Raw genomic sequence first — 11,980 nt, 5'->3', positions numbered from 1 at the left:
ATCCCCCAAATCCCCATTGGGAAGTTTTGGGGTCCTCCAAATCCACACTGGGGAAGTTCAGGGACCCCAAATCCATCTGGGAAGTTTTGGGATCCCCCAAATCCACACTGGGGAAGTTCAGGGACCCCAAATCCACATTTGGGGTTTTGGGACCCCAAATCCACACTTAGGAGCTCCAGGGACCCCAAATCCACACTGAGGGGTTTTAGGATCCCAAATCCCCATTGGGAAGTTTTGGGATCCCCAAATCCACATTTGGGGTTTTGGGATCCCAAATCCACACTTGGGAGGTTCAGGGACCCCAAATCCATCTGGGAAGTTTTGAGATCCCCCAAATCCACACTGGGGAAGTTCGGGACCCCCAAATCCACATTTGGGGTTTTGGGATCCCCTAAATCCACACTTGGGAGCTCCAGGGACCCCAAATTCCCATTGGGAAGTTTTGGGATCTCCCAAATCCACACTGGGGAGGTTCAGGAACCCCAAATCCACATTTGGGGTTTTGGGATCCCCCAAATCCACACTGGGGAAGTTCAGGAACCCCAAATCCACACTGGGGTGGTCGGGGATCCCCAAATTCCCACTGGGGACTTTTGGGAACCCCCAAATCCACACTGGGGAGCTCCAGGCACCCCAAATTCCCATTGGGAAGTTTTGGGATCCCCCAAATCCACACTGGGGAAGTTCGGGAACCCCAAATCCACATTTGGGGTTTTTAGGATCCCAAATCCACATTTGGGAGTTTTTGGGACCCCAAATCCATCTGGGAAGTTTTGGGATCCCCTAAATCCACACTGGGGAAGCTCAGAAACCCCAAATCCACACTGAGGAAGTTCGGGTCCCCCAAATCCACATTTGGGGTTTTGGGATCCCCCAAAATCCACACTGGGGTGGTCGAGGATCCCCAAATTCCCACTGAGGAAGTTTCAGGATCCCCAAATCCACATTAGGGTGGTCGGTGATCCCCAAATTCCCATTGGAAAGTTTTGGGATCCCTCAAATCCACATTTGGGGTTTTGGGACCCCCAAAATCCACACTTGGGTGGTCGAAGATCCCCAAATTCCCACTGAGGAACTTTTGGGATCCCCAAATCCACATTTGGGGTTTTGGAATCAACCCCAAACCCACCCCAAACCCCATTACCGGGCGGGGCCGCCCCATCTCCCCACCCTAAATCCCAACCCCGCCCCCCTACAACTTTTGGGGTGGCCCCTCGGCGCCCCCATTCCCCTCCCCTTATAGGGGCGGGGCCCCCCCCAAAAAACCCTAAAACCCTAAACCCTCCCCTCCCCCGCCGCGATCCTATTTCGGGCCCCGCGGCAGCTGCAGGGAAAGGTCAGATCCCGCAGGGGTGACCCTAAAACGCCCTCGGCGACCCCAAAATCCCACCCGAAACCCCAAAACCCACCCCGGGGGGATATGGGGGAGTTGTAGGGGAAGGGTTTGGGGTTTGTTTTTTTTGGGGTTTTTTTTTTTTGGGGCGGCCCCGCGTGCTCGGGGGGGGCTGGAAGGGGTTGATAAGGGGTTTGGGGTTGATAATGGGGTGGGGCGGCCCTATAACCCTGCCGGCGGTGGGGGTTTGGGATTTTGGGGGATTTTGGGGGGATTTTGGGGGATTTAGGGGGGATTTGGGGTTTCTCGGTATTTGGGGTGAAGGGGGCTCGGGGGACCCTCAGTTTTGGGGTTTTTGGGGTTTCTGATGGGGGAATATTTAGGGATTTTAAATAGGGGCTGTGGGGTGATTTTGGGATCTCACTCTACAAGGACTCACTCATTATAGGGTCCTTAATTAGGTCCGTAATTAGGGTGATCCCTAAATTTGGGGTGTGGGGCGATTTTGGGATCCCCCATAACCCGGAAACCCCAACGAGGGTGGTTTATAGGGTCCCTAATAGGGGAAGGGACACCCCAGTGGGGGTTTTATGGGGTTTTTAATGGGGTGGGTCTAAGGGGACCTCTATAGGGTCCCTAATGGGGAGGATTTTATGGGATTTCTACTGCAGAGAGCTCTGGGGGATCTTTAATGGGGTGGGGGTCTATAGGGACCCCCTTGGGGAGACCCTAAAAGGGTCCATGGGGTCCCTAAAAGGGGGGATTTATGGGGTGGGGGTCTATAGGGTCCCTAATGGGGAGGATTTTATGGGATTTGTAATGCGGAGAGCTCTGGGGGATCTTTAATGGGGTGGGGGTCTATAGGGTCCCCCTTGGAGGGTCTTTAGGGGACCCTAAAGAGGTCTATAGGGTCCCTAAAAGGGGCGGTTTATGGGGTGGGGGTCTATAGGGTCCCTAATTTGGGGAGGGGTCCCTGGGGTCCCTAAAAGGGGGATTTATAGGGTGGGGGTCTATAGGATCCCTATAGGGTCCCCTATTTGGGGTGGAGGTCTATGGGGTCCCTAAAAGGGCGGTTTATGGGGTGGAGGTCTATAGGGTCCCCTATTTGGGGAGGGGTCTATAGGGGGTCCTAAAGGGGTCCCTGGGGTCCCTAAAAGGGGGTTTATGGAATGGGGGTCTATAGGGTCCCTAAAAGGGCGGTTTATGGGGTGGAGGTCTATAGGGTCCCTATAGGGGTCTATAGGGTCCCTAAAGGGTAGTTTATGGGGTGGAGGTCTATAGGGTCCCTATAGGGTCGCCTATTTGGGGTGGAGGTCTATAGGGTCCCTAAAAGGGCGGTTTATGGGGTGGAGGTCTATAGGGTCCCTATTTGGGGAGGGGTCTATAGGGTCCCTAAGGGATCCCTGGGGTCCCCAAAAGGGCGGTTTATGGGTTGGGGGGTCTATAGGGTCCCTATAGGGTCCCCAATTTCGGGAGGGGGTCTGTGGGGTCCCTAAAAGGGCGGTTTATGGAATGGAGGTCTATAGGGTCCCCTATTTGGGGTGGGGGTCTATAGGGTCCCTAAGGGGTCCCCAATTTGGGGTGGAGGTCTATGGGGTCCCTAAAAGGGCGGTTTATGGGGTGGAGGTCTATAGGGTCCCCTATTTGGGGAGGGGTCTATAGGGGGTCCTAAAGGGGTCTATAGGGTCCCTAAGGGATCCCTGGGGTCCCCAAAAGGGGGTTTATGGGGTGGAGGTCTATAGGGTCCCTAAAGGGGTCTATGGGGTCCCTAAAAGAGCGGTTTATGGGGTGGAGGTCTATAGGGTCCCCTATTTGGGGTGGAGGTCTATAGGGTCCCTAAAGGGGCAGTTTATGGGGTGGAGGTCTATAGGGTCCCCTATTTGGGGAGGGGTCTTTAGGGGGTCCTAAAGGGGTCTATAGGGTCCCTAAGGGGTCCTTGGGGTCCCTAAAAGAGCGGTTTATGGGGTGGAGGTCTATAGGGTCCCTAAAGGGGTCTATAGGGTCCCTAAAAGGGCGGTTTATGGGGTGGAGGTCCATAGGGTCCCTAAAGGAGTCCCTGGGGTCCCTAAAGGGGCGGTTTATGGGTTGGGGGGTCTATAGGGTCCTTATAGGGTCCCCAATTTGGGGTGGAGGTCTATAGGGTCCCTAAAAGGGTGGTTTATGGGGTGGAGGTCTATAGGGTCCCCTATTGGGAGGGTCTATAGGGTCCCCAATTTGGGGAGGGGTCCATGGGGTCCCTAAAACGGGGATTTATAGGGTGGAGGTCTATAGGATCCCTATAGGGTCGCCTATTTGGGGTGGAGGTCTATAGGGTCCCCTATTTGGGGTGGGGGTCTATAGGGTCCCTAAGAGGTCCATGGGGTCCCTAAAGGGGGATTTATAGGATGGAGGTCTATAGGGTCCCTAAAAGGGCGGTTTATGGGTTGGGGGGTCTATTGGGTCCCTATAGGGTTCCTAAAGGGGTCTATAGGGTCCCTAAAAGGGTCTATAGGGTCCCTAAAGGGGCAGTTTATGGGGTGAGGGTCTATAGGGTCCTTAAAGGGGTCCATGGGGTCCCTAAAAGGGCGGTTTATGGGGTGGAGGTCTATAGGATCCCCTATTTGGGGAGGGGTCTATAGGGTCCCTAAGAGGTCCCTGGGGTCCCTAAAGGGCAGTTTATGGGGTGGGGGTCTATAGGGTCCCTAAAGGGGTCTATGGGGTCCCTAAAAGGGCAGTTTATGGGGTGGAGGTCTATAGGGTCCCTATAGGTCCCTATAAGGTCCCCCAGCGGTGTCCCCAAACCGGAGGATGTCCCATCGGGTCCCCAACAGGGGGATGTCCCTCCTGACCCCCCCGGCCCCGCCCCCTCCGCCGGCAGCCAATCAGCGTCGAGTGGGTGTGGCTTATGGGATGATTGACAGCTGGCGGGTGCGATCAGCGATTGGCGCCGCTGGGGGGCGCTGTAGGCGGTGGGGGGGGGAATTTGGGGACATTTAGGGACATTCGGGGGAGGGGGGGATCTCAGGGGCACCGGGGTCGTGTCCCCACCCTTGACAGTGGCACTCGTGTCCCCTCCCTGTGCCCCACGTGTCCCCAAACCCCCACAATCCCCCTGTCCCCCCGTGTCGCCTGTCCCCAACCCGTGGAGTGCCACCCCCTTCACATGTGCCCACCGTCCCCAGTTCCAGTGTCACTGCCCGGTCCCCGTGCCACCCCTGTCCCCTGTGCCACCCCCTTTTCCTAGTGTCCCTTTCGCGGTGTCACTTGTCACCCATGCCGCTGTCACTGCCCGCTTTTTCCCAATCCCGGTGTCACCCCTTTCCCTGTCCCCGCTGTCCCCGCTGTCCCCTCTGCCATGTCCCCTTCCCCCGTGCCACCCCAGTGTCCCCTTCCCGGTGCCACTTTTTCCCTGTCCCGATGCCATCTGTCCCCATTCCCGCCTTCCCACTGTCCCCTTCCCGGTGCCACCGCCGTGCCCGGTGCCACTTTTCCCCAATCCCGCCGCTCCTTGTCGCCGTCCCCACTGTCCCTTCCCTCTCCCGGTGCCACTTTCTGTCATTTCCCACCCCCTCTCCCGGTGCCACCCCGTCCCGGTGTCCCTGGTGCCACCCCTCCCTGTCCCCTCTACCCTCCCCCGATGTCCCCGGTGCCACCCCCTCCCGGTGTCCCCGGTGCCACCCCGTCCCGGTGTCCCTGATGCCACTCCTTTCCTGTGCCCCCCGCCACGTGCCCTCCCGCTGTCCCCACTGCCCCCTCCCCTCATCCGTTGCCCTTCGCCCGTTGTCGCCCGTTGTCGCCCGTTGTCGCCCGTTGCCCCGAGGCGGCGCCGGTAGCCGCGGCGGCGCGGAGCGGGGAGGAGGAAGAGCAGGGTTGGGGACAATCCCGGGACAGGGCGATCCCCGTCACCCCGTCCCCGCCGCCGGGAGGTGGGTGGGTGGCGGTGTCGCGGTGTCGCCGCGGGGGTGGTGACACCCCGGCGATGCGGGCGCTGAGGGCGCTGTGGGCGCTGCGGCCCCGCAGGCTCCTGGCCATGGCGGCGGCGGCGGCGGCGCAGCTCGGTTCTCCCGGGACGGCCCGGGCCGGCCCGGTGCTCACCCTGGACACCATGAACCCCGCCATCCGCCGCGTCGAGTACGCCGTGCGCGGTCCCATTGTCACCCGAGCCCTGGAGCTCGAGCAGGAGCTGCGCAAGGTAACCGCGACCCTAAAACCCACCGGCGACGGGGGGAAAGGGAAAAGGGGACAGGGAGGAACCGTGCCGGACCGGGATAGCCCGATTCCGGAGAGGGATGAACTTACCGGGGTGGGATAAGCACCCGAAAACCGGGATAACCACCCCAAAACCGGGATAACCACCCCAAAACCGGGATAACCATCCCAAAACCGGGATAACCACCCCAAAACCGGGATATCCCCATCCCGCGGTGGGATAACCACCCCAAAACCGGGATAACCACCCCGAAACCGGGATAACCACCCCAAAACCGGGATATCCCGATACCGGTTCGGGATAAACTTCCCGGAGAGGGTTAACTGCCCCAAAACCGGGATAACCACCCCAAAACCGAGATATCCCGATCCTGGAGCGGGATGAACTTACCGGAGTGGGATAAGCACCCCAAAAGCGGGACAACCACCCCAAAACCGGGATAACCACCCCGAAACCGGGATATCCCGATACCGGTTCGGGATAAACTTCCCGGAGAGGGTTAACTGCCCCGAAACCGGGATAAGCGCCCCAAAACCGGGATAACCGCCCCAAAACCGGGATATCCCGATCCCGGTTTGGGATGAACTTTCCGGAGTGGGTTAAGAACCCCAAAACCGGGATATTCCAATCCTGGAGCGGGATAAACTTCCCGGAGTGGGATAAGCACCCCAAAACAGGGATAACCACCCCGAAACCAGGATATCCCGATCCCGGAGTGGGTTAAGCACCCCAAAACTGGGATATCCCGATCCCGGACCGGGATAACGCACCCTGGACCGGGAACGGTGCACCCAGAACCGGGATAACCCAACCCTGAACCGGGATAACCTTCCCGAACCGGGATATCCCGATCCCAAACCGGGATAACCTTCCCGAACCACGGGATTCCCCCCAAACCGGGATCCCCCCCAAAAATGGTTTTATCCCCCAAAAAAAGGGGGATTTTGGCCCCAAAAAAGGGGGTTTTGGCCCCCAAAAAAGGGGTTTTACCCCCCAGGGCACCCTAAAAAGGCGACTCCTGACCTGGTCACCCCCAAAATCCGGGGATCACCATCAAACCCCCCAAAATCGGGATGTCCCCAGTGTCCCCTCTGTCCCCTCCCCTGTCACTGTCCCCACCTGGGAACTTTCCAGGGTCCCTTTTTGGGGGGGAGGGGGACATTGGGGACACCCCGGTGGGGACGGCGAGGGTGGCAGGGGGGTGACAGCGGTGCCAAGGGGGTGGCAGGGGTGAGGCCAGGTGACAGAGGTGACAGAGGGGACGCGTTCCGGGCGGTGCCACCCTGGGCAGAGTCCGGTCCCGCCGAGATGGCCAAAGTCCGGCGGGAGGTGGCCGCGGTCACCGAGGTTGGGGACACGGCGTTCCGGGGGGGGGTGGGGAAGTCCTTGCTGCCCTGCCAGGCTGTCCCCAAGGTCCCCAAGGTCCCCAAGGTCCCCATTTCCGGGGTTGCCGAGGTCCCCATGTCCCATATCCTCCCAGGACAGGTGACAGGGGGGTGATGCCATTGCAGGGTGGTGTCACCCGTGTCACAGCAGGGCTGTCACTGCGTGGGGACAGGCAGGCCATGACCCGTGACCTGGCCTGTCTCTGTCCCCGTTCCTGTCCCCATTCTTGTCCGCCCCCGCCTCATTCCTGTCCCTGTCCCCACCCTGTCCCTGACTTTGTCCCTGTCCCCATTCCCTTGGCTCCATCCCTGTCCCTATCCCCGGCTCTGTCGCTGTCCCCATCCCTGTTCATGTCCCCTGTCCCCTTCCCTTGTCCCTATCCCTGTCCCTTTATCCCTGTCCCCATGCCTGTCCCTTGTCCCCGTGCTTGTCCCTGTCCCTTTATCCCTGTCCCCATGCCTGTCCCTTGTCCCCATCCCTGCTGTCCTCATCTCCATCCCTGTCCCCTTGTCCCCATCCCCATCCCTGCTGTCCCTGTCCCTGTCCCCGTCCCTGTCCCTATCCCTGTCCCTATCCCTGTCCCTGTCCCTGTCCCTGTCCCTGTCCCTGTCCCTGTCCCTGTCCCTGTCCCTGTCCCTGTCCCTGTCCCCATCCCTGCTGTCCCCATCCCTGCTGTCCCTGTCCCTGTCCCTATCCCTGTCCCTATCCCTGTCCCTGTCCCTGTCCCTGTCCCTGTCCCTGTCCCTGTCCCTGTCCCTGTCCCTGTCCCCATCCCTGCTGTCCCCATCCCTGCTGTCCCTGTCCCTGTCCCTGTCCCCGCAGGGTGTCCCCAAACCCTTCACCGAGGTGATCAAGGCCAACATCGGTGACGCGCACGCCATGGGACAGAAACCCATCACCTTCCTCCGCCAGGTACGGCCACCAGCGCCACCTGCGGGGACATTGCCACCCCCCGGCCGGTGCCACCACCCCCCCCTCCTCTCCTCGTCACCCCCTGTCCCCTCAGGTGACAGCGCTGTGCCTGTGCCCGGAGCTCCTCACGGACCCCAACTTCCCCAGCGACGCCAAGGAGCGCGCCAGGCGACTCCTGGCGGCCTGCGGTGGCCAGAGCGCAGGTCGGTGTCACCTCCCCGCCGGGGACACCCGCGGTGTCGCCTGGCGGTGCCCGTGTCACCCTCGCTGTCCCCTCCTCAGGCTCCTACAGCGCCAGCCCGGGCATCCCGCTGGTGCGGGAGGACGTGGCGCGCTACATCCAACGTCGCGATGGTCTCCCCGCCAAGCCCGACGACATCTTCCTGTCCACCGGTGCCAGCGACGCCATCGTGGTACGGGGACAGGGGGACAACTGCCACCACCCCCCCTTCCCCCCGGGGGACACCGGGCGCGGTGCCACCCCCCGGCCGTTCCCACGGCGGCTGGTGACAAAGGGGCCTTTGTAGTGCTCTTGGCGCTGGCCCCGGGACGGGCAGTGCCCGAGGGGGAGGTGGCACTTGGGGAGGGGGGTGGCGTGTCCTTGGTGTCCCCACGCCCTCCGCGGGGACAGTGCCAGCTCCGGGGTGAGCTCAGGGTGGGGGTGGCACCGTGCTGTCCCCAAGGCTGTGGGGTGCCCTGTGGTGTCTCGATGGCCGTGGTGTCCTCATGGTCGGTGTTCCCTCGGTGTCCCCGTGTGGCCCAAATGCCACCCCCGTGTCCCCACGGTGTGCCCGTGTTGCTGTCCCCCTCGTTGTCCCCGTGTCCCCAACATCCTGTCCCCATGGCCACTCCAGCCATGTCACAGTGATGTCCCCATGGCCACCCCAACTGTGTTCCCTCATTGTCCCCATGGTCTCTATCTCCATGTCCCCTCACTGTCCCCATGTCCACACCAAATCTGTCCCCATGATGTCCCCACTCCCCGTGACCCCATTGTCCCCATATGGGATGGGGTGGGACACCAACCATGTCCCCACGATGTCCCAATTCCCACCCCAACCTGTCCCCCTATTGTCCCCTTCTTGTCTCCACGATGTCTTGATTCCCACCCCAACCTGTCCCTTCCTTGTCCCTTCCTTGTCCCCACGATGTCCTCATTCCCACCCGATCCTGTCCCCTCCTTGTCCCCATGCCCACCCCAACCATATTCCAGCAATGTCCCCTGATGTTCCCATGATGTCCCCTCACTGTCCCCACCCCCCGTGACCCCATTGTCCCCACAGTCCCATATTTGGGATGGGGTGGGACACCAACCATGTCCCCACGATGTCCCAATTCCCACCCCAGCCCATCCCCTCATTTCCCCACAACATCCCCACGCTGTCCCCATGTCCCCAACCCCACAAAGTCCCCACAAAGTCCCCATTACACCCCCATGTCCCCAACCCCACCCCATCCCCAGCTCACCCCATCTCTCCATCCCCCCAGAACATCCTGAAGCTTGATCCCAAAACTGGACTGGGATTAGGACCCCTGAACTGGACTGGGACCCCAAAACTGGACTGGGACCCCAAAACTGGACTGGGATCCCAAAACTGGACTGGGACCCCAAAACTGGACTGGGACTGGGACTGGGACCCCAAAACTGGACTGGGATCCATATACTGGAATTGGGACTCCAGGACTCAACTGGGACCCCAAAACAGGACTGGGATCAATAGACTGAGATTGGGAACCCAAAACTGGACTGGGACCCCAAAACTGGACTGGGATTGGGACCCCAAAACTGGACTTGGACTGAGACTCCAAAACTGGACTGGGACTGGGATCCCAAAACTGGACTGGGATCAATAGACTGGGATTGGGACCCCAGGACTGGACTGGGATCCACAGACTGGGACTGAGACCCCAAAACTGGACTGGGATTGGGACTCCAAGACTCAACTGGGACCCCAAAACTAAACTGGGATTAGGACTCCAAGACTAGACTGGGATCAATAGGTTGGGATTGGGACTCAAGGACTCAATTGGGACCCCAAAACTGGACTGAGACCTCTGGGCTTGACCCCAACCCATCCCCTCATTTCCATCCCAATGATCCACCCCCATGTCCCCAACCCCACACCATCCCCACCCCATCCCCATCTCACCCCACCTCTCCGTCCCCCCAGAGCATCCTGAAGCTGCTGGTGGCGGGTTCGGGCTCGTCGCGCACGGGGGTGATGATCCCGATCCCGCAGTACCCGCTGTACTCGGCGGCGCTGGCCGAGCTGGACGCCGTGCAGATCAACTATTACCTGGCCGAGGATCGCTGCTGGGCGCTGGACGTGGCCGAGCTGCGGCGGGCGCTGGCCGAGGGGCGCAAGCGCTGCGCCCCCCGAGTGCTGTGCATCATCAACCCTGGAAATCCCACCGGTAATGGGGATGGGGTGGGGTTGGTGGGGTTGTTTGTGGGGTTTGGGGAGTGGGGTGGGAGCTGTGGGGTGGGATATGTGGGGTGGGGTGGGATCTATGGGGTGGGATGGGATGGGATGGGATTCACGAGGTGGGATCTGTAGGATATCTGGGGTAGGATGGGATCTGTGGGGTGGGATGTTTGGGATATCTGGAGTGGGATGGGATCCATGGGGTGGGATAGTTGGGATGGGATGGGATGGGATGGGATGGGATGGGGTGGGATTGGTGGGATATGTGGGGTAGGATGGGATCTGTGGGGTGGAATGTTTGGGATATGTGGGGTAGGATAGTTGGTATGGGATCCATGGGGTGGGATATGTGGGATATCTGGGGTGGGATGGGATCCATGGGGTGGAATATGTGGGATGAGATTCATGGGATGGGATGGGATCCAGGGTTTGGGATATTTGGGGTGGGATGGGATCCACAAGGTGGGATCTGTGGAGTATCTGAGGTGGGATATCTGGGATGGGATGGGGTGGGATGGGCTGGGATGGGATCCATGGGGTGGGATCTGTGGGATATCTGGGGTAGGATGGAATCCATGGGGTGGAATGTTTGGGATATCTGGGGTGGGATGGTTGGGATGGGATTGACGAGGTGGGATCTGTGGGGTGGGATGGGGTGGGATGGGATCCCCAGGGTGGAATCTGTGGGGTATCTGAGGTGGGATATCTTGAGTGGGATGGGATCCACAGGGTGGGATTGGTGGGATATCTGGGGCAGGATGGGATCTGCGGGGTGGGATGTTTGGGATATCTGGGGTGGGATGGGATCCATGGGGTGGGATATATGGGATGAGATTCATGGGGTGGGATAGTTGGGATGGGATCCATGGGGTGGGATCTGTGGGATATCTCTGGTGGGATATCTGGGGTGGGATGGGATCTGCGGGGTGGGATGTTTGGGATATCTGGGGTGGGATGAGATCCATGAGGTGGGATTGGTGGGATATCTGGGGTGGGATGGGATTCACAGGGTGGGATCTGTGGGATATCTGAGGTGGGATATCTGGGGTTGGATAGGATCCATGGGGTATCTGGGGTAGGATGGGATCTGCAGGGTGGGATGTTTGGGATATCTGGGGTGGGATAGTTGGGATGGGATCCACGAGGTGGGATCTGTGGGACATCTGGAGTGGGATATCTGGGATGGGGTGGGATGGGATGGGATGGGATGGGATCCACAAGGTGGGATGTGTGGGATATCTGGGGTGGAAGGGGATCCATGGGGTGGGATCTGTGGGGTATCTGGGGTGGGATGGGATCTGCGGGGTGGGATGTTTGGGGTATCTGGGGTGGGATTGTTGGGATGGGATCCATGAGGTGGGATCTGTGGGATATCTGTGGTGGGATGGGATGGGGTGGGATGGGATCCACAAGGTGGGATCTGTGGGATATCTGAGGTAGGATGGGGAAGTATGAGATCTATGGGGTGGGATATGTGGGATGAGATTCATGGGGTGGAATGGCATCCACAGATTTGGGATATCTGGGGTGGGATGGGATTGACAGGGTGGGATCTGTGGGATATCTGGGGTGGGATGGGATCTGCTGCATGGAATGTTTGTGATATGTGGGGTGGAATGGGATCCATGGGGTGGGATAGTTGGGATGGGATCCATGGGGTGGGATCTGTGGGATATCTGGGGTAGGATATCTGGGGTGGGATGGGATCCATGGGGTGGGATATGTGGGATGAGA

General features: G+C 59.9%; 1 protein-coding gene and 1 long non-coding RNA gene across 3 annotated transcripts in view; one reads left to right on the top strand and one right to left on the bottom strand.

Annotated features, from left to right (window-relative positions):
- The first annotated feature begins 1,237 nt into the window (after nt 1–1,237).
- The window catches only part of LOC146442607 (alanine aminotransferase 2-like), an 18,717-nt gene continuing 7,974 nt past the window's right edge, over nt 1,238–11,980 (top strand). Inside the window, exons 1-6 of one of the 2 annotated variants that reach the window (XM_085053767.1) lie at nt 1,238–1,336; nt 5,333–5,504; nt 7,731–7,820; nt 7,915–8,023; nt 8,103–8,233; nt 9,992–10,235. In XM_085053767.1, the coding sequence (XP_084909893.1) occupies nt 5,343–5,504; nt 7,731–7,820; nt 7,915–8,023; nt 8,103–8,233; nt 9,992–10,235 (736 nt within the window). In that variant the 5' untranslated portion in view covers nt 1,238–1,336; nt 5,333–5,342. Of the gene's footprint in view, nt 1,337–5,262; nt 5,505–7,730; nt 7,821–7,914; nt 8,024–8,102; nt 8,234–9,991; nt 10,236–11,980 lie in introns of those variants that run through there. The other variant, XM_085053766.1, reaches the window with a different exon arrangement.
- LOC146442610 (uncharacterized) lies at nt 9,277–9,822 on the bottom strand. Its single transcript, XR_014850311.1, has 3 exons — nt 9,716–9,822; nt 9,544–9,606; nt 9,277–9,333 (listed from the first exon to the last, which is right to left on the bottom strand). It is a non-coding gene; the product is annotated as an uncharacterized LOC146442610 (long non-coding RNA).

The sequence above is a fragment of the Lichenostomus cassidix genome, chromosome 2, assembly GCF_008360975.1.
Source record: "Lichenostomus cassidix isolate B80296 chromosome 2, HeHo_3.0, whole genome shotgun sequence".
Taxonomy (NCBI): Eukaryota; Metazoa; Chordata; class Aves; order Passeriformes; family Meliphagidae; genus Lichenostomus; species Lichenostomus cassidix.
The sequence above is the reverse complement of the archived record's forward strand: the minus strand, read 5'-3'. Positions and strand labels throughout refer to the sequence as shown.